Genomic DNA, 22,585 nt, shown 5'->3' with positions numbered 1-22,585 from the left:
TTTTCCAGGCAGAGAGCCAGTGAGCAAGCAGGCAGCGGCATCTATTGCTCCTTGCCACCACCTCTGTGGTTTGGGTCAGCTTGAGAGGCAGTGAACCAGAGCTAGCCAGCCCATGAGACTGTTAGAATTCCTGCTCCATGATTGCAGTCATGGGATTGTTGTCTATCACATGACGGTGTATGTTTTGACTCCACAAAGTAGGAAGTGACGGAGACAGGATGTTTGTGTTACTGTGTTCTGTGAAGTGGGACTATTGTCCTTTGTCCTTTCTCTTTGCTGTCTGATGCTAGAGAGAGAGGGAGCTATGTTGCAGTGTTCTGTGTGTGTTTATATGTAAATAAAGTAGATTAGCCAAAACGCTGAGTTGCTGAGGTCTGTTATGCGAGCTGCGATGACTCTGCGGATCCCTAAGTGTGCCAATGTCTCTTGGCATCGTTTGCTGTGATGTTCAGGCAGAAAAAAGCTTTTGAAGCTCCTGAACGATCGACCAGGAGGGTGGGAACATGCCAATTGGGCATGTGTCCCTGCCAGGGTCCTACTCGAGAGTAGGACGAGCTCCTGACAGAGACAAGGTGAAGCAGTTGCCTTAGGTGGCAGATCTGGCCTCCAAGGATCTCGTCTCGTCTCCCATGTCCACCCACCTGTCATGGACTGGCTGGTTGCAGAGGAGTGGTGGGAGACACCAGCCGGGGAACCCCCTAGCGAACCCCCCAGGGGAAGAAGACTCAGAGCCAGGGGATTGGTGGTGGGTGCTTTATCTGAGATTCCAGCATCTTGGGGGGTTGGACTAGATGACGTTTGGGTCTTTTCCAACTCTAAGATTCTATGATTCTATGACAATGAGTGGTCAGAGAAAGAAAAGACTGTGGGGGGAAGTGTCGGCAGCTGGCGTGGCAACAGGGTTTCATGAGCAGGAAGAGTCTGTGGCAAAGTGCAGTCCAGACTCTGAGGCAGAAGCAGAGGCTGAAGAGGGTGGGGGTCAAGAGGCTGCTGAAGAATCCAGGGAGTCTCCCCCTCCTGCTGCAACCAGCTCCCCTCCCCACTGGTGTCTGAGAACGGGCAGAGAAATGAAATGACCAGAACACAGATTACTTGTGTGCAGATGCAGTTTGAGACTGGGGGGGGGGGGACCCAGGAAAGGAAGAGCCTTAAGGAGGGGTGGTAAGACAGGGACCTTCAGTCCTCACAACTGTGTTGTCGGGGCAAGACCTCCAAGTAGAGTTGCTGAGACCCCTAGGCCTGAGCTGTGGTTTTGTTTCCTTGATTGAAGATTTAACTTCACTGGTCTCAGGTGATTTATGGGTTTTTTTGTTGCTGACCTACACCTGACTCAAGCCCTGACACCACCTCCTCTGTACCTGCCTGCTGCCCACTCCTCTTCAACTTCCTTTTGCTTCTCAGTCACCTTCAGCACAGGGGAGGGGCGCCTGCGGGCAGCATCTTCCGAATTGCCTGTAGCTGCAAAATGTCCTGGGCCAGCCCTGGAGGGAACAAACTGGAAGAGGTCCCCCCCCCAGGGGGTGGGCTGTTGCTATTGGGTCCCCTGCTGGGCTGTGGACCAATGGCAGAAGCCCAGTGGTGCCAACTGTTGATGCTGGCATTTACATTTATATTTTAAAATGTAACTAGCCACATAACTAATAAAGAAATAAAGACGCTGGCCCTGCTTTTGTTCATAGGATGTGCAAGGAGCCAAGAAGCAAAGTCCAGGCCTCTAAGAAATGGCACCATTTCATTTTCTTTATCTCATTAAAGTTAGAAACCAATTAGCTTCTCTTATTTCAAGTGGTCCTTAAGAATATGTACTCTGCATTTCATCAGATTGCCTAACACAAAGTGTTCCGTTTCTTCAGGAAGAGGAGAAATGTGGCGCAATAAGCTAAACTTTGGCTGTTAAGCCTCAGGTTTGGGCAGGCCTGGTAATTTTCCAGGACTGCTTAAAAAAAAGAAAAAGTAAAGTAAAACCATAAATAGTTGGCTCAGTAGGGAATTGAATAGTCCAGGCTTCCTCAACCTCGGCCCTCCAGATGTTTTTGGCCTACAAACTCCCATGATCCCTAGCTAGCAGTGGTCAGGGATGATGAGAATTGTAGTCTCAAAACATCTGGAGGGCCAAGGTTGAGGAAGCCTGGCATAGTCCTTCACACAAGCTGCAATTCCTTCTTTAGCAGTCAGTGGTATGAACAGGCCCAAGATGCATCTTCCTAGTAGAGTAGCATAATATAATTAAGAGATCCTTTTCCACATTATTATTTGCAGCACAGTAGATCACTGGTCCATGGGGTCACGAAGAGTCGGACACGACTAAACGACTAAACAACAACAGATCACTGTACAGTAATCTATCCATTATGTAATTTACTGGTGCGTTTTCACCTCCATTGTGGGTATCATTTGGATCTTCTGCCACAAGCACCAAAACATCTTGAGCCTCTCTGCCTTCCCTGATTGGTCTGTTTTAATCTCTTGCAGCGTCACTGTTCCCAGCCCACCAACCAAAACATCAGCATTGATTAACTGTAAAATGGCTTGTGACAAACTTATCTTCTAGATGGAGATCTTGCAGATTTTTCAGAACTCTGACCTACACATCCCCCCCCTCTGCTCATTTCCCACCCTCTGATTTGATCATATTACATGAGAGCTAGCAATGGGTGCATGAGTGAAGTCTACACAGTATTCCATCAAGTGCAAGTTAAAAGCCAGTACTCATGGAAAATCAGAACTTAAGGTTCTCTGTAAGCTCTTAGTAAAAGAGAAAGCCTTTGATGAAACAGTTGATGAAATCATTTTGTGCACAAATTCAATAGTTTATTTTTTAGTATGCTGGCACTTGACTCCAATTAGGATTAAATGTAAGGCATCTGCTAGTCGATGCTGGACAGATTATAGCAAAATTTGTATTTTGTATCACATGTGGAGTAATGGGGAAAACAAAATCCACCCATTTTTTACTTTACCAGAAGACAGGAGTGCCTGGCATGCTCTGGTCTATGGGGTCATGAAGAGTCGGACACGACTAAATGGCTAAACAACAACAATCCTTTACCATCTTCTTTAAAAATGGGTATGAAAAGGAGAGTCTAGGGACTACTGCTGGAAAAACTGATGCAGTAATTGAGACATTCAGAGTGCCAAAACAAGGAGGAAGACCAGTAATGGAGAACCTTTGGCTCTCATGCAATCTGACTCCCAACTCCCCTCAAACCCAGCCAGCATGACTAATGGTCAGAGGTGGTGGGAACTGTAGCCCCCCAACATACAGGGGGCTACAGGTGACCATCCTCAGTTTAATAGTAAAGTGGTTTCCAGATCCATCTTAATTCTTTACTGCTGGGAGCAGAGATCTGGTCATTTTACTGTCTCAGGAGCCACTCATGCTTTCCACAGGAGAAGCGTTTTGCTCCAGCTCGCTTTGCCTGCTTTGCATGCATCCTAAATGTGCTGTGCCACAGCGCTTAAGTAAACTGATAGATACGTGAAACTTTAAACTGCGGTTGCTTCCCATTTCCAAACAAAAAACAAAAAAAAAAAACACAGGCAGTGGGTGTAATAGCTTTATGGAGGGCAGTGCAATGTTTATACATCTGATCCATAGGGGAAGCAGAGAGGCGGTGTTAAAGAGACAAAGTACTTTTTGACCTTAGCTGGAGCAGCCTGGGAAGCTCAGCCACCCTTTAAAATGGGAGAGCAGGACTCTCTGTTGCTAAGGGGTGTTGCAGGCGGATGGAGGAGAAGGAAAGGAACTGTGCTATTTCCCTAGCAAGGATCAAGGCGTCACATGAGGCACATGAGGGGCTGGATTAAATGGCTTATAGAATTAAGTGCTTCCGATAGCCTGACAAAAGAATGGAGAAACTTTTAAAACACCGAGGTAAACCTCCCAAGATCTGCTCGTGGCAACGGCATCCACGTTACAGCACAGGCCTGTTGTCCCTGTTCTCTTTGGCTCCCATTTAGGGTGGCTCATCTGAACATGCTGCTGTAAAGAGAAGCATTCCCTATACCTAATGTCCAAGCAGCTTCTGCTGGCCACACACTTGTCACGTACGTGTGCTGCTGCTGCTGCCCACAGGATTCAACTTCTGGCATGTATCGACATGCCAGTGCTTTCCCCCCCCCCAAGAGTCTGCCACAATGTGCCCAAAGCCAAATCCTGGCATGGCCCCGGGAGCAGCACGTGACAGCATTGTATTTCCCTTTTGCATGACTTAGCAGATTTGTCCTCCCACACAAGGAGAAACTACGAGCAAGGCCTGTCAGAGGAAATACGCAGGGAAGTGCCCATATGCCTGTACTTTCCACATCAGCGTCAACTGTGTCATCATTGTTATTTATTATATTTATCTGTTTACTACAAAAAAAAGTTTGTCTCAAAGTAACTTACTTTTTTGGAGGGGAGGGAACCATACACTACCAAATTAAAAACATATCAGAAAATAGAAGAAATTTGTTAACTAAAAGTGTCCAAGAGATTTTACTTTCTTGGGCTCCATGATCACTGCAGATGGTGACAGCAGTCATGAAATTAAAAGACACCTGCTTCTTGGGAGAAAAGCGATGACAAACCTAGACAGCATCTTTAAAAGCAGAGACATCACCTTGCTGGCAAAGGTCTGTATGGTTAAAGCTATGTTTTTCCCAGTAGTGATGTATGGAAGTGAGAGCTGGACCATAAAGAAGGCTGATGGCCAAAGAATTGATGCTTTTGAATTATGGTGCTGGAGGAGACTCTTGAGAGTCCCATGGACTGCAAGAAGATCAAACCTCTCCATTCTTATGGAAATCAGCCCTGAGTGCCCATTGGAAGGACAGATCCTGAATCTGAGGCTCCAATACTTTGGCCACCTCATGAGAAGAGAAGACTCCCTGGAAAAGACCCTGATGTTGGGAAAGATGGAGGGCACAAGGAGAAGGGGACGACAGAGGACGAGATGGTTGGACAGTGTTCTCAAAGCTACGAACATGAGTTTGACCAAACTGCGGGAGACGGTGGAAGACAGGAGTGCCTGGCGTGCTCTGGTCCATGGGGTCACGAAGAATTGGACACGACTAAACGACTAAACAACAACAAAAACTGTCCATCCTGGAATAGCATAAAAAAGACACATGCTACCCCACTCCAGTGGCTTTTATCAAAACCAGCACCTTGAATTGAGCCTAGAAACTAATTGGCAGCCAATGCAGTTGGGCCAGTATTGGCGTTATGTACATCCAGTCAGCAATCTGGTCACTTAGGTAATTCTTCACTAGCGGTAGTTTCCAAATTGTCATCAAAGGTAGCCCCACATATAATGCATCAAAGTTATTCAGCCTAGAGGCTACCAGAATGTAGATAACCAAAGCTGGGTTATGGAGTCTGTTCATATGGGGTCACAGCTATAGGATTTTAAAGAGCAGATCCAGGGAGAATCAGGGCATGTGATTTTGCTACTGGTTGGTAATTTTAGGTCCTGATAAGCATTTTAAGAAAGAAATTATGAATCAAGTTTATCTCCCAAGTAATCCCATTGACCAAAGCATACCTTCTGCACCAGATATAACTTGAAGACTGGACGCTTAAAAGAGTAAAGAAAAAGCAACCACTTTTAGAGAAATGTGACTGGGACAAACATTTATTTTATAACTGCTTTTATGCCAGCTTTGGCCTCTGCACTTTCCATTTCTGCTGCTGTTCTATGTATCATTGCCAAAATGTTTCCATGGGTGGATTTCTTTTCCTTTAGACATGGTTTTCAAAAATACAAAAGCTAAATAATCAGCCATACAGCAATAAGAGAACAGATATTGCAGAAGTTGGTTTAAATGTTATTCACACCAGTGTAGACAATATGATGAATAAGGCACTGTGCCTGTTCCCTGGGAACTTTGTGTTTTTGAATTGTTTTTACATCTCTCTTTCTTTTCTATTTACCTTGCGTTGACATTTGTTGCTGAATTTCACTTGAATATAAATAAAACCCTTTTTAAAATAGTGCAAGTTAACATCTGAACTTTAAAAGGCAGAAAGAATGTATTTTAAAATGTCTTGCGCTTGGCACTGAAAAGAAAACAATATAAGCCCCTGAAAAACCTTTGGTGGGAGGGATTTCTAGAGATGGCATTTTCTTTCCAAAAAGCATGGGGTGAGAGCTATAGACCCTTTTGACATAACTGCAGGCCCATGACAATAATTCTTTGTGGCCTTGTGAGTAAATTCTTTGAATTCTGATCCCAGCCCAGGCATGAGTTCACTATATGATTCCTCAGCCAGAGTTCTGTAAAATGGGAACAGCAGAAATCTCTCTCACAACTCGCAAAACAGCAAAACTTTTCCAGTGTTAGGTTATAATTGTTTGTCATGCTCATTGGGAGAGTTTTCAATTCGGAAGAGATGTTAATTGCCGTGTAGTGTTCTCCTCAGGCAGGAATTGTTCACCCTCAGCTGTAGGGATCTCCCCTCAAGGAAGGATCACTTGACTAGTTCAAATAGCAGCTGATTGAGCAGCCAAAAATCACGCTGAGTCACATGCCTGAAGGCAGTTCTCAGAGTTATGGATGCACTGATGTGGTGAGAACATTAAAGCAGAAAGCTACTAGGATAGTGAAATTACACTGAAAGATGCATGGGGAGAATTAAACAGAGAAGAACTTCAGGGACAGATTAGCAAAGCAAAAAGGGGATAAGGCTGATAAGAAACATCCCTGCTATTGGACATGTTAAGAAAGGGTAAAAGTTAGACAGTGTGTAGTAGTAAATTCTGAAGTGCAGGTGCTTCCCCATGTCAGGTTCCCAGACCTCGTCTAAGACTATACGTACAACAAAAACAAACTTTTGACTAATGCAGGCATTATGGCTTCAATACCAAGTCATCTTCTCTCTCTCTCTCTCTCTCTAAATCACACACATACGCACTTGGCTTGACATTCAGCCTGATGAAGCGTTCTGGTGGACTTGAAAGCTTGCTCACGATTCTGTGCCATTTTGGTTGGTCAAAAGTTTTCAAAACAGAAGCTGCAGCTTAATCCTTAGCCCTGCATGCCAATGTAACCTGTGCCTTCCTCTTGCTTAGCTCATGTAATGGATTTCTCTCTCAGGAATAACTTACAGGTTTGATAGGCAAACAGTGCTCCAGCATAGGACATCAACACCCCTGCTTTGATATAAGTGGTGGTGCTTCATCCCTTTTCTAGTATGCCACTGATACCAGCAGAGAAGCCATGATGGGTAGGCCTCAAAGCCCTGCCTAAATTTCCACCAGCATGTATTTTCCTTTGGATATAAATTGAGATTGCCCTAAGAGGTATGTTTGGCCTTAGAATTTACCACCTATTTTGGGAAGTAAGGTGACAGCTAGCCTGCAGTATCCAATCACATCCACCTCTCTGGCCAAACCTAATTAGGATCCGGTGACTTAAGAGTTTGAGCCATCAGCAAGAAGTCCTCTATTCACTTCTTAACTGCACTCACAGCAATCCACCCTCTCAGCCAGAGTCAGCTGGGAATCTGCAATATGGAAACAATAATACCAGCCTACCCTACAAGGCTCTTGCAAAATGGTTTGATTAATCAAAAGCATGTATTATTATTGCTGTACCCCTTTGGAGAAAACATCAGTGGATGGCTATCTGAAAAGCTGTGCAAGAAATTACCTGTGTGTTGTTGTTTTTTTAAAAAACACACACCTCAGGGTCCTATGATTTCACAGAGAAAACAATAGCTAAAAGAGTGAGAATTAAGACAGCTTGATCTTTCGACAACTGCCAAAGCGACAGCATTTGCAGTATTTGGTATTAGACAATAAAGAAACATTAACTTCTCCACAGGTGTCTGGTGCTGTCCAGCACAATCACCAGCAAATCAGGGCTGGAAGCTGCGGCATTCATGCAAAAAGCTATTTTATCCAGGCTAGAATAAGCTCATAGAAGAAGGACTTGCAGAGGGAGGGGGGGCAGATTACAGCTGTACGTTACCATGACGATTGCATGAGCACAGCAACTGTGCCTGAGCCCCAGTGCATGAGAGGCTCTGAAGGACTGCCTACCCTTGTACTAATTCACCTGTTCAGTGATGCCTTGCTCCAAAAACCACCCATAGAATGGAATTTCCTGCTTGTGCATTGACCACAGGATTCAAGACTAGTCCCCTGGAATCTGCTTGAAATAAAGGAGCCTTCATCTTTTAGCAGGAATCTGGCCTTCCACACTTGAGCAAATCATCACAACCTACCAAAATGCAGCAAAACCACTTATATTTCACCCAGCTAATTCAGAAACTTTGAATCCAATTGTACAGACAGTATTAAGCTATATCTGTCTAGATAGTTAAATAAGCAGCATCTCACACGTGATGCTTAAAAGAATGAGAGAAGCTCACGCTTCACGTTACAGTACTCTTCATGCGGAAGAGAAAACCAGGAGAGGCATTTGTCCTGCAAATGGGCATTTTGGCCACTTTAAACTGCATGTGTGAAAACATCCATCATTTGCACAGGAGATTGTTGTCATGGTTCTTTTCCCCGCCAATCATTTGTTGCACAGTTGTCGGAAATCAAGCTTAAGTTTGAGAGGGCAGCAGGTCTCCCACAACATTAGCTGCATAGCAGTTGGAAGGGCAGGAAGCTCAGGAGGAACGGGACTCCTATCAGCAATCACCCTTCTGCATTTCCTGAACACAGCCTCATAGCCTGCATAGCAAGGCAGTAGCCTCCCTGGTGGTGCAAGGAGGGAAATTTCAAAAAAGAGCATCAGTCACCTCCCAAGGTCACACAGTACATCGGCAACTGCAGTTCCCTTTGCCTTGTTACCACTGGCGACCCACATGTATTTACATATTGAACTCTGGGCTGAGCTCAGTGTGATGGTGACAGACCCATTCTGTTTAAAATGGTGTCAAATGCAAAGGGAGGATCCAGTTTTTAGAGCAAAAGGGGCACGTGGGCAAAGGGAAACCTTTGTGGAAGAAGAATATGAACATAAGAAGAGTCCTGCTGGATCAGGCCAGTGGCCCACCCAGTCCAGCATCCTGGTCTCACAGTGGACCACCAAGTGCCTATGAGAAGGACCTGATGGAAGCAGCGCTCTCCCCTCCTGTGGTTTCCAGCAATGGTGTTCAGAAACATATGGGCAAAAGGCATCAGGAGAGCAACAGAAGAAGGGAAACCACAATGGATTCCTCTTTTGCTCCTGTAAAAACAGTACAAATCATCTACACAACCTCTGGATTGCAACCTGGGAACCCTTCTGAACACCTGTGCCGATTGGCCAAACCTGGCACAGCTCCATCATTGAGATGCCTACACAATTGACCTGGGACAGCTCTGGCAAGTGGGGAAAGAGAACAACAAAAGGAAATTGGGGTGGGGGGATTAGAATGGATGAAGACATTCTGCTAGCGTGCAACAGAAATGGCAGTGTTTCACAGATTTGTGTTCAAAGCTGTGACCTTGAAAACCTGGAGATCTGTACACATAGCCAGCCCTGGAGACTTAGCACCAAGGACATAGCAAAACGATGACCAATGCCTGCTCTGCACCTGCTTGATGGAATATCCCAACACTCCTAACCTTGTTTAGACTAAGATAAAGCAAACATTAGGCACGCCTCCGGGCTTTAAAAAGAAAAAGAAGCAGCCTAGCCTAGACATTAGTGGCAAAGTCCTATTACTTAGTCAGCATTAAAGCCTGCATGCAGGAAGCACAGTCAACAACTTACATGCAACTTCCAGGCAAGCTCTCTGGTTCCCTGCCACAGACCTGCTACGCCTAACACCACAATTGTATCTGGAGCTCAGTTTTATTCCACTCCACCCAACCCAAGGGGTAAAATCAAGCACTGTTGCTGCTGCATCAAGCGGGCAAGCAAACGGCATCAGGTCAACCGGTAGCTTCCTGAGAATCAGCTAGTTTATCTTTGGGAGGCTTCAAAGGGCAATTTCTAAGCTTTCTGCACCCAAATCCAGTTAAGAATTTAGCAAGCGCTTTATGCCCTCTGGACGATTTCGCACCATTACACTTTGGAGGACACGCGCACCTTGCACCGGCTAACATAAGAGATTTATTTCTCCCTGGATGTCCCGAAGCAGTGACAAGGGTAGGAAATCCACCGCGATCGAGTACACAGCAGGGCGTGCGTAAAGGGCGAGCTAATCTCCTCTCCATGCTGCTGAGGAACTGTGCCTCCGGGCACACCCGCCAAACACTCGGCCCGACTTGCTTTTCAGAAGAACGACATGTGCCGGGACAGACGCGGCCAAGCAGGCGTGTGCCCAAGGCTCGCGAGCAGGCTCCACTTTGGAAGCAGCGGCTGTGCGCCAACGAGATCCGTCCTTGCGCGCCGGAGCCGGAAAAAGGGCGCCGCCACCCCCAGACGCAGTTCAGAAATGAGCCCCGCGGGGAGAAGCGGATGGCCCTGCGGACGAGCCCCGGACGAAGGGCGCCCGCCTCGGCTTCTTTCTCTCTCCCCCCACCCCCGGGTGTTTACAACCTGTAGGTTCCCTCTGCGGGGAACTCGGCTCAGCCAAACGCAAGCAGGAAGCACAAGCTGGAGCCCCGAGGCACCACCGCGCACGCTTACATGTTGCCCAGGGCTCGGCCACCTCGCCGCCGGCTCCAGCGCTTTCTCCGCCTCTCCCGCGGAAAACTCGCCGCCTTCCACCAGACTGCTCGCTCGCACGCTCGTCCCGGCGAGACTTTTCTGCTCGGGCGCCTGCTGAGCATCCCCAGGTCCTAGCGCGCCCAGCGCTTGCTTTTATCCTCTGGCGCCCTTGGCGATCCCTTCTGATGAGGCTTTTATTTGAAAGCAGGACTCTGCTCTGGCACGTGTGAATCAGTAATCAAAGCAGTGCCCTTGAGCAGGTGCAGAGTGCCTCCCCCACCCTAGGGCAGGGCATCCTAGGCGTTGATGACAGCTCTGCATTGCAGGCAGAAATGCAATAGGTGAAGCTTTCCTGTATCTCCTTATAAATGTTGCCACACACTTTTTAAAATGGTTTCCCTTCCACGCAGAATAAACACAGCAGTTGTAGTAACATCAGGATAACTAGAGGATCTCCACACCTGAAGTGGACGATATCAGGCTAGAGCTGGACCAAGGGCCTGTTTTAGTTGAAGCCAGCTCTGTACATTGGAACGCAGTGGCTTCAACAGAGACTTCGATGCTGAATGGGGAGCAGCATAGGCTGAGGCAGCCTGAATCAATGGAGCAGGAGAAACCCTAGCAGCAAAGTGTTAACAAAGTGCAGTCTCTTCTTGCCATCTCATGACCTTCATTTCCTGTTGGGTGCAGATAGCTTGTAGCCTCTTGCCCTCTCTTACACTCTGGAAATCCTGATGCAGGAGGCCCTGCTTCTGAAGGGAAGAGGTGTGAGCACAATTGAATTTCAAAAGAGAGGTGCCAGAATCTCACCTGGAAGCTCCTATATCCTTAATGCAAAAACTAGGAGGGCTGCCAGCAGAGAAGGAAAGGTATAGGCCTGTTTGTTCATCCTTGGACCAATGGCAGCTCTCAAGGGTATCAGGCTCCAGTTCTTTCACCTCACCTGCTCCTAATCTCCTTAATCTGTGAGGCAGGGGGTGGGCTTGGTACCTTCTGCATGTGAAACATGTGCTTGAGCACTGAGCCAGGCTCCCTTTGTTTCCAAGGTTAATCAATACTATGGACAGCCATGAAGAATTGGTTCAGAGGCTTTACATTAGGGGTTGTCAGTATGGTACCTGCCTTTTCTTGGTGTCCATCAGTTCCCCTCCACCTGCTGAAATTAGGCTTGAAAGAAACATTCTGTTGTAGCCAAGGAAACAGGATGTGATGGGTGTGTGGTGCCTGCAAATTTGTCATCAGGCTCCAAAATTTTGGTGATTCCTAGCCTAAATGCACCATCACTTGCTAAGCAGGCCCTGGGCCTAAATTAAACAGTAAGAACATAAGAAGCGGCTACGGTGTTACTATGGCATTTCCGCACCTCTAGTGGCACTTTCAGAACGCGCACACCTTTTGGACCAGTGTCTTTGCGGAAATGGAATTAATGTAAAACACAAAACATGACCACGTTATTAGTGCTGTTAGGGATAACATGTTATAAAGAATTGCTGATAGCTCTGATAGTGGTGGTGTGTTTAGAATTTGCCAGGTGTTTGCGTTCTGCAGATAGATTATCTGTTGACTCTTGGTATACTTATGTTTGGACAGTGGTGCTAACAGAGGAAAATGACACGTCAAATACATGCTAAGGGGAAATCAGACCCATTATCCCTCTATGCAGCTTGGCAACCATTCACCTCACATAGAAGCAGTGGGATGGCCAGATATGGAGACCGCCTCAATCAAACAGAGGACTTTGGAAAGACTTAGTAGATTGAAGCCATTATGATTTGCCATGATCTGTGCTTTTGCACAAACTTTCATACCCCTTTGATGCACCTTGTACTCTCTTAGTGGGACAACCACCAAGTTACGTGTCACTGTATTCACTTGTTAAGGTTTGGAAAATTAACAAAAAAAGCCTATTTTTAAAAGAAAGAAAGAAGTGCCTGCTGGATCAGGTCAATGGCCAATGCAGGCCAGCATCCTCTTCTCACACTGGCTAACCACATGCTGATGGGGAAACCTGCAAGCAGGACCAGAGTGCACCAGACCAGAGAGCATAGCTAGCATGCTTCGTAGTCACTGAGAGCCTTATCCTCCATGAATTTGTCTAATCCTTTAAAAAGCCACCCCAAATCCCCAAAAGCAGCATGGATAGCAATACAATGGTAACAAGAGAGCTGGGAAGTTAGTGTTCTGTAAACCTAACACAAGCCACTGACTGGCCACACAATGATGGCTCTGCAAAACTATACTATGGAACTAGAGTCCTGCCCATGATGATGCTGCAGCCACCACTCTAGAGTTATCACCCATGATTAGAAGCAGCACTCCAGAGTCTCAAGAAGAGATTGTCTTTGCTCTGGTAAACAGAAATACTTTTTAACTAGTGATACTAGCAGTGAATCCCAGACTTTACATATGTGATGCATCATGTATGTTCTCTACTTCTAGACTGATGCATTCCTGGAGTGCACAACTCTGGGGGGGGGGGGTAAACATCTGCTACATAAATGTGTAGTCCTGAGATTGCTTTTGCTACAACAGTCTCACACACCTAATCCCTCTGGAATTTTCCATGCAGGCATGTATAGTTGCAGCCTATTGATGTTGTTTGAAACAGGCCAGCCCTATCATTAGGTAAGAGTGAGGTGGGTGCCTCAGGCAAGTGGTACTGGAGGACAGAGCCTGCCCTGCATCCTCTAAACTGGCCTACTGCCACCAAGGGCAGTCAAGGACACAGACTCACTGCCAATGTTGAAATCAGTATTAAATTGCCAGGCTGGTTGGCTTATATGGACAGATCTCGTCCTTCACCTCTTGCAACAAACTGCCTTTTGCTAACCCTGGCAAACTGGGTTTTCAAACATGTATTTGAACCTCCTAGCTCCCATGTCTCTCTCTCTCTCTCTCTCTCTCTCTCTCTCTCTCTCTCTCTCACACACACACACACACACACACACACAGCCATGGTGTGATTCTTGAAAAAAATAATGAACAGGCAAAAAATTTAACTGCATCATTTCCCACTACTTCCCTGTTCTTAACTGCCCTTCTGTACAAAGCAGCTTTTCAACCCTTAAGAGGGTGTTCACTACAATTACTGTACATGCATCTTTCTATAACATCTAGCGAGGCATAGGTGCTGTAAGTCAGAACTGCACCAGACCAGAATATAGCCAACAAAACTGCAGTGCAGACGTGCTCCATGTTTTTCATGTTGCACTCCTAGGTTCACAATTCTGCATATTCAGATTCATATATTGTCTCTCTCACTACTTCATCTTTTCATATATAAGAAAACATTTCCGTCTGCAGATCTTAAGAGGCTGAACCACCTTCATTAGATGGTTACAGATAATTAAAAGCCCCTGCCTTTTAGAGCGGAGCTGCTTCCAGCTCTCCAGGAAACCAGTGCCAATTTCAGCTTAAACAGCAGCTCTGATTGCCATTCCACACTTTGCTCTTATGAGTGGGCTGAACAAGTTGTCACTGACAGCATGAGATGATTAAACAGGTGTGGCCCACTGCTGGTTGCTTAAAGGCTTCCTCACATTTGATATTTATTATTATTAGTAGTAGTAGTAGTAGTAGTAGTAGTAGTAGTAGTAGTAGTAGTATTTATACCCTGCCCACTCTGGGTGGCTCACAGCACATATCAGAACATACTAAAATGTCCAACATTTAAAACTTCCTAATACAGGGCTGCCTTCAGATGTCTTCTAAAAGTCAGATAGTTGTTTATTTCCTTGACATCCGATGGGAGGGCGTTCCACAGTGTGGGCGCCACTACAGAGAAGACCCTCTGCCTGGTTCCCTGTAACCTCGCTTCTCACAGTGAGAGAACCAACAGAAGACCCTTGGAGCTGGACCTCAGTATGATGTTTGATGTTTTATCATGTTTTTAATATTCTGTTGGGAGCTTCCCAGAGTGGCTGGGGTATAAATAATAAATTCCCTCACTTCCTCCCATTTGAGAACCTGCCACCATTAAAGGGACAAGCCACCTGTTGTTTTCCAGATATCATTGGACTACCACTCCCATCGTCCCCAGCCGGCATTGCTCAATGGACAAGGAGTGCCAAGTGTGCTAAGGAGCCTTAGAGCAGGGTTATTCAGCAACAGGTTCACTGACAGACAGTTAAATAATAACTCCGTAAACTCTATTACACTTTGAAGGAAGGCACACAGACAGCCAACTGGTGTTTTAATGTGGTGTTAATGTCTCTTGAGGAGATGCAACTGACTATTTAACAAGTCCCATTTGCTGCTGCATTAGGCATCATAGTGCAGGAGAAAAGAAAGCAAACATTAAGGTTTCTTGCGCCCACGCACACACACACAGTGGAGAACTCACCCCGTATTTCTGAACCATAAAAAGGGTAGGTACAGAAATTGTTCTTTTTGAGGTGCAAAAAACACACACACAAAAACTAGTTCCAGAAGCCTCCACAAACCTTAATCCATGCCCATTCTAAATTAGTAATGTACCAATTTGCCCAAGAGGTAATTCCTCTGCTCTGGACTCTGCTGCAGACTTTAGGACTGACTCAGGTTTGCTGACTATCCAGAATAATCCTTGGCCTGGCCTCCGTGTGTGTGTGTGTGTGTGTGTGTGTGTGTGTGTTATGTGCATTTTACAGCAGCTTGACCTGCAGAAATCAGGAGATTACACATTATCCCCTGCTAATATCTGTGAAGGCACCAGGTCAAGTTAAAAAAACAAAAGGCAACCCTATATGCCTGCGTAAATAACATAGTCAGGATAATTGGTACCAAGAAAGCGCTTCCTTTTTTGATCCCATCATGAGCCATGCAAACATTTGTTAGGAAGGAAGAGAAGCAACATGAGTCTTCCACAAACCCCTGCCTTGAATACAAATACAGTATTAATATGTATGTGCCTGGGAATGTATTACCTGATTTCCTATATTAGCTTGTATGTCAAACAAAGGCTGTGCTCTGTGCTTGTAGAGAAAAAGCCCATGGTAGTTGGAATATACTACCCTGCAACAATATGAATGAGGTGGGGTGCTTTTAAACTTTAATTTTCTTTCTCCCTGAAGACCTTTGACCTTCTCAGCTGCTATTCCCTGGGGTTGCTGCCCCTATCAGGGTTGAGTTAAATGGCATAGGAGGCTGACGGATAAGGGATTGTTTCACTGTGCAAAGCCTACCAGTCTCACCTCTCTCACCCGACCTCCTTGGGAAAAGAGAGAGAGCAAAGGTCAAGCAATGGTGCAGCATAACAGTGTGTCCTGGTAGCCATTGGGCCCAGTCCTGGGAAGGTTCAAGCGCTTGCATGCAGCCACAAATCCACTCCTGGGCCGAGGAGAATGAGCTGGCATCTCAGTCTTTCTTCCCAAAGAACTTTCTGAAGACAGATTTGTTCTTCTGGCGAGGTGAGGCGCCTTGGCTCCTCTCGCCCAAGGTTTCTCTGGCGCCACCAGGAGAGGCGATGAAGGAATGGCAGCGAGGCCTTGGAGGAGTTGGCCCCTGCTCTCCAATGTACAGAGTGACTGAGTAGCTGCTGCCAAGGCCCAAGGGTTCCTTGGACACTGACAAAGGTGTGATCTTCTGGTACGTAGCTGAAAAAAAGAACAGAGCGGAAAGGTTGCACAGCAGCACCATGAACTGAAAACAAGCAGCAGAATGTGTCAGAGGCTGGTTAACGGTCTGTGGTACACACGGTTGTTTAACTCCAGAGTATCACGTTCATCCCATCTCTTAAGTAAAGAGAGGAGAAGAGAATTCAGGGCAGTGTTTGAAGTGAGGCTTATTATGCCTCTGCCCCAGGATCTTTTCTGGTGCCAAGGCTCAGCCATGGAACATGTGATGATATAGTAGTAGTAGTAGTAGTAGTAGTAGTAGTAGTAGTACTACTACTACTAGACCACCTTGTCTCTGAGTATGTTCAAAATATGCTTTCCCCTCACCAAGGAACACCTACCTCCACCCACAACATATTTAGGTACAATGCAGTGTTTTGGTCTTTCAAGCCCTAAATGGCTTGGGACGAAGACTCTATTGTCTATACAAAACTGTCCCATTTTCTACATGCTGTGGGAGAGGCCTTTCTTTGTGGTGTCTGTCCCCCCCCCCAAAGTACACTAGGTGGGGACAAGAGAAAAGGGCCATTTCTGTTGTAACTCCTAGGATGTACAATTCCAAGGCCTGTAAGATTAAACACACACCATCTTTGTTTACTTTCTGGCCGTTGCTTGCATACTTTATTGTTTCTGAAGGTCTGCATTTTATGCGATTCAGGCCCTCCAGAAATTGTTTTTGGAAAATTGTAATATTGTTGTTTCTTCTTCTTTTAAAATGCGACTACTTTCACTTTGCGGGGGGGGGGGGGCAAGGGATATGCTACATATATGTAGTGTCTGCACAGCCTACAAAGGTAACAAGCTTCAACTTCAGACATGTGCCATTGAGTCAAAAGCGTGTTGCTGACACCTAATGGCGACATTAAGCAATGAACTTGTTCCTTTGAGAATAACCGTGCTTTGAATGAATGCAGCCAAGCACTGAAAATAGCATAATGATATCATGCTGGGTACACAACAGACTGGATTTAGTCAGAGAGATTTCAGCTGCATTTGAACAGAAGTCAGTTGGCAAAGGGCCAAACTGAGCAAATGCAGAACATGAGCAAATGAACAAACTCAGATTTCCCTGTACAAACAGGCGGAGGGGTAGAGGTAGCCTCAACCCTAACTAGTAACCCATTCTTCTTCAAGGTCACACAGTATGTACCTGAGGTAAAGGAATATGATCGCCTCTTGTTCGCCACTAGCCCATAGTCCTCTTCCTCAAAAATGTAAGGTTCCTGCGACCTTGTAGATGCTGTAGGAGAGTTCTGCCTCAGACTGTGATCTGTGGTATAAATGGCAGCAGATTTCTGGCTGTCTTCTAAGAGGAGAGAAAGGAAGAAATCAAGGATGTGACACAGAAGCAGACCTCCAGGGATTCCTTACTATTATTATTATTATTATTTATTTAAGTGAACTTGCCACATTATACCAAAGTCTCAATATGATTTAAAATAATGGACAAAAAAATCAACAAACAATAATTTACACATTTAAAAATGCAGCACAGTCATCAAAATCACAAGGGGTCACAATAAAATCAAGGAGCCCTCTCCCCTGACTGTCTTAAGCAGAACCAACATCAACAGCTAGAAATATTCCAGCAGCAACAGTGAGGTGCTGCTACTCTTTGCCATGTCCTTTGAAACCTGAAAAATATATTTTAGGACCCACTCTATGCTCTTGATGGTCAGCTGTTTTAACTGTTTGTAATATTATATTTTTTAAATTGTTGTAACCCGCCTGGGACTTCATAGTGTAGGGCTGGTAAGAAATCTAAATAAAGAAAGAACAACAAGAAGAATATCAAGGACCTGACAGATGATAAAAGTCTGTGCCTGATACTGTAAAAACATAGTCACTAGGCAAGCTTCTTTTGGGAGAGCATTACACAAGGGGGGAGGGCCACCACTGAGAAGGCCCTCTCTCTTGTTGCCACCATCCAAGTTCTGCCAACGGGGGCACTCTGAGGATACTCTCCAAGGAGTATCTTAAGCTCTGACTGAGCAGCCTCATATGGAGAAAAGGGTACCATGAGGTATTGGGGTCCAAGCTACATAAGGATTTATAAGTTAAAACCAATGCTTTAATAATAATAATAATAATAATAATAATAATAATTTATTATTTGTACCCCGCCCATCTGGCTGGGTTTCCCCAGCCACTCTGGGCGGCTTCCAACAAAGATGAAAAATACACTAAAATGTCACATATTAAAAACTTCCCTGTACAGGGCTGCCTTCAGATGTCTTCTGAATGTCAGGTAGTTGTTTATCACTTTGGCATCTGATGGGAGGGCGTTCCACAGGGTGGGCGCCACTACCGAGAAGGCCCTCTGCCTGGTTCCCTGTAACTTAGCCTCTCGCAGTGAGGGAACCGCCAGAAGGCCCTTGGAGCTAGACCTCAGTGTCCGGGCAGAATGATGGGGGAGGAGACGCTCCTTCAGATATACTGGACCGAGGCCGTTTAGGGCTTTAAAGGTCAGCACCAACACTTTGAATTGTGCTCGGAAACGTACTGGGAGCCAATGTAGGTCTTTCAAGACCGGTGTTATATGGTCTCGGCGGCCGCTCCCAGTCACCAGTCTAGCTGCCGCATTCTGGATTAGTTGTAGTTTCCGGGTCACCTTCAAAGGTAGCCCCACGTAGAGCGCATTGCAGTAGTCCAAGCAGGAGATAACCAGAGCATGTACCACTCTAGCGAGACAGTCTGCAGGCAGATAGGGTCTCAGCCTACGTACCAGATGGAGCTGGTAAACAGCTGCCCTGGATACAGATTTGACCTGTGCCTCCATGGACAGGTGTGAGTCCAAAATGACTCCCAGGCTGCGCACCTGGTCCTTCAGGGGCACAGTTACCCCATTCAGGACCAGGGAATCCTCCACACCTGCCCGCCTCCTGTCCCCCAAAAACAGTACTTCTGTCTTGTCAGGATTCAACCTCAATCTGTTAGCAGCCATCCATCCTCCAACCGCCTCCAGACACTCACACAGGACCTTCACCGCCTTCACTGGTTCTGATTTAAAAGAGAGGTAGAGTTGGGTATCATCCGCATACTGATGAACACCCAGCCCAAACCTCCTGATGATCTCTCCCAGTGGCTGCATGTAAATGTTGAAAAGCATGGGGGAGAGGACAGAACCCTGAGGCACCCCACAAGTGAGAGCCCAGGGGTCTGAACACTCATCCCCCACCACCACTTTCTGACCACAGCCCAGGAGGAAGGAGCGGAACCACTGTATGACAGTGCCCCCAGCTCCCAGCCCCTCAAGACGGTCCAGAAGGATGTTATGGTCGATGGTATCAAACGCCGCTGAAAGATCCAGCAGAACTAGGAAACAGCTCTCACCTTTGTCCCTAGCCCGCCGGAGATCATCAACCAGTGCGACCAAGGCAATTTCAGTCCCATGATGAGGCCTGAATCCCGACTGGAAGGGATCCAAATGGTCCACTTCTTCCAGGCGTGCCTGGAGTTGTTCAGCAACGACTCGCTCAATCACCTTGCCCAAGAATGGAAGATTTGAGACTGGGCGATAATTGGCCATCGTGGCCGCATCTAAAGATGGTTTTTTAAGAAGCGGTTTAATAACCGCCTCTTTCAGCGGGTCTGGGAAGGCTCCCTCATGGAGGGAAGCATTCACCACCCCACGAAGCCCATCACCCAGTCCTTCCCGGCTAGCTTTTATAAGCCAGGATGGGCAAGGATCCAGGAGACAGGTGGTTGGCTTCACTCGTCCAAGCAGCCTGTCCACATCCTCGGAGGTAACAGATTGGAATTGATCCCACACAACTTGACTAGACAGGACTCTAGCACTCTCCCGCCCTGGCCCTGCTCCCACGGTGGAGTCTACTTCTTCCTGAATCCGAGCGATTTTATCTGCAAAAAACTTTGCAAAATCATTGCAGGAGATCATGTGGCCCGTACTGGGCCCCGATGTCGCAGGTGGTTCCGCTAAATTGTGAACCACCTGAAAAATTCTCCTGCTGCTGTTTTCTGCAGATGCAATAGAGGCGGCGAAGAAAGTCTTCTTCACCATCGCTATCGCCACTTGGTAGGCTCGACGTTGAGCTCTAACCTGTGTCCGGTCAGATTCGGAATGAGTTATCCGCCACCGGCGCTCTAGCCGTCTCAACGATTGTTTCATTGCCCTCAGATCCGTGGAAAACCATGGGGCTCTCCAGGCTCCATGCAATCGGAGAGGGTGCTTTGGAGCCAAACAGTCAATAGCTTTGAATTAGGGCCAGAAATATATCAGAAGCCAGAGCATGGAGCCAGACCTGCTGTAATGTGTTCAGATTGTCTGATCCCATTGGCAGTATGGCTGCTGAATTCTGCACCAGTTGCAGTTTCTGGACCATCTAGAAAGGCAGCCTCATATATAATGCATGAAAGGAATGCACTTCGGAGGTTATGAGGCCACAGACCACCAAAGCTAGATTATTCATGTCAGGACATGGATAGCTGAAGCTGATAGAAAGTATTCTGCACCACAAGGCTACATTTGTCCCCACTGACAACAATGGACCCAAGAGTTGCTCTAATCCACAAACCACATTCTTCAGTTAAGTACATAGCTGTCAATGTTTTCCCTTTTTTAAGGGAAATTATCCTATTCCGAATAGGATTCCTTGCAAGAAAAGGGAAAAGTTGACAGCTATGCATAAGTGCAACCCCCTCCCGAATTGGTTGCAGAAGCATATGAGACTGCTCAGTCTGGAAGGCCACAGGTCCCCTATCCCTGCTTTAAAGAGAACCCTCAAGAAACTGTGAACAGCCCACACACACACCTGTCTGTGATTCTGCTGAATCCAATAGGTCATCCTGATTTTCGTAAGGCAGCTGCAGCCTGAGACTTGATCTGGGTAAGAGTATGGCCTCTTGGCTCTTGGCTGTGAGAGACTGATGAGGGCCAAGGAAGTGGGGAACTCTATGGCTAGGAAAAAAAATGGAAGCAGCAGAAAATAGAGAATTGGTCTCACATGCCCAGTTGCACAGAGCTATGCCAAGCTAGAGTAAAATTTAGTCGTAGCAAAGGTAATACAAGCCACCATAATCACAGCCTGGGTTTAGAGTATCTGAATGGGAAATTTGATGTAGCAGTGGTTTCTACGCAGCTGAGAAAATTCAGCAGATTGCACAATAATGGGATGTGAAAATGTTGGGGGGGGGGAGCACGAGGAAGTTGCTATCACTAATACAGGCAGAAATTAGAGCAGAGCAGCAAGGGGCAAATGGGATCACTCCTAAACAGGATAACTAATGACCTCAGCTCAAATTGTCCTACATGCACTTCTAAATCTTAAGCTGCCCTTAAAAAGGGAGAGAGAAGAAAAAGAGGAACACATACCAATTTGCATTCCAAAAATCGAATTTTGGTTTGAATGCATACAAATCCCAAAACCTGGTTTTTTGTTTAATATGCTGAGTTTGACAAAATAGCACTGTATGATTTATGAGAAGATCTACTTGCCACTGGACAGGAGTCCTTATTAGGACAAATGTTATGAGAAGAACTTTTTAAAAAGCTAGCCCCTGCCCCCAGCAAACACATCTGGATCAAGCTTTGCTTATAGTAGTTACCTAACAGCAGAGGTTGTCTCTTGGGCAGTCTGGGAAGCTGACTGGAAAAAGTCCACTTCAGGTAAGCCTTTGAGGAAAGAAAAGCAAATACTGAGAGATGGCTTTTGAAAATCAAGAGTGTTGTTCACCCAAACAAAGCTGAGGCATAGGTCTGTTCCACATACTTGCTGCCTTGCAATAAGGAGTTGTAGTCTCTCTGATAAGCAGACTTTTATAAGCTACATATCATTCACCTGTTTTGCCACATGCCCACTTCTTTCTGGGGTGTACACCTAAAAAATGCAATGTGTACAGTGGCCCATAGAACCTATTTTCTTCTTTACACAAAAGGAATGGAGCCCAGGAGCCAACTGTTTTGCAGAAAACCTTGTAGCTAAACTGGAATCTGAGCTCCAGCCTCCCATGTGCAAGTCCCAGCACTCTATAGGCCTTCTATATGTCAAAGATGAATCCTCCTTCTGAACTCCAGTCTGACTCAATTACAGTGGGAAATGTGGGAGATATAAAATCTGGCACAAATATAAAACCAGTTACCAAAAACATGACATGGCATTGCTGCTTCTCTCGACAGTGAACTTGAGGGAAAACCAAGAGTGCCCATGTAGGCCTCTCGCTCATGTACACCACCAGAGTGGTCTGCAGGAGGCCTCAAATTACCTCTTGTTCCTGAGTGGTAACCATATCTCCTTCCCTTAGACCTCCAATGCCCCTACAGTCTCTTCCTTATAATTACTTCAGTCTTACCTGAGTTCTGCTGCAATTTGGTAATCCACTCCTGCATGAGTGGCTCAGTAGGAGCTCTAAGGAGGTACTTGGAGCCATCCTTCAACCTGGGGTTTACAAGGAAATCA

The 22,585-nt window shown here is 46.2% G+C and overlaps 2 protein-coding genes across 6 annotated transcripts in view; both read right to left on the bottom strand.

The window, feature by feature from the left end:
• SLC29A1 (solute carrier family 29 member 1 (Augustine blood group)) overlaps positions 1-10,686 on the bottom strand; it is an 81,024-nt gene extending 70,338 nt beyond the window's left edge. The window contains exon 1 of the mRNA XM_053382898.1: positions 10,555-10,686. The gene's annotated coding sequence lies outside the window, so the exon portion shown is untranslated. The remainder of the gene's footprint in view (positions 1-10,554) is intronic.
• A 4,074-nt stretch (positions 10,687-14,760) lies between these two features.
• The window catches only part of LOC128410983 (uncharacterized), a 43,106-nt gene continuing 35,281 nt past the window's right edge, over positions 14,761-22,585 (bottom strand). For all 5 annotated transcript variants that reach the window (XM_053382892.1, XM_053382893.1, XM_053382896.1 and 2 more), the window contains 5 exons: positions 22,479-22,564; positions 21,735-21,801; positions 20,942-21,087; positions 17,320-17,475; positions 14,761-16,148 (listed from right to left, as the gene is read on the bottom strand). In XM_053382892.1, the coding sequence (XP_053238867.1) occupies positions 15,910-16,148; positions 17,320-17,475; positions 20,942-21,087; positions 21,735-21,801; positions 22,479-22,564 (694 nt within the window). In that variant the 3' untranslated portion in view covers positions 14,761-15,909. The remainder of the gene's footprint in view (positions 16,149-17,319; positions 17,476-20,941; positions 21,088-21,734; positions 21,802-22,478; positions 22,565-22,585) is intronic.

This window comes from Podarcis raffonei, chromosome 3 (assembly GCF_027172205.1).
Source record: "Podarcis raffonei isolate rPodRaf1 chromosome 3, rPodRaf1.pri, whole genome shotgun sequence".
Lineage (NCBI taxonomy): Eukaryota > Metazoa > Chordata > Lepidosauria > Squamata > Lacertidae > Podarcis > Podarcis raffonei.
This window is presented reverse-complemented; position numbering and strand designations above follow the sequence as displayed.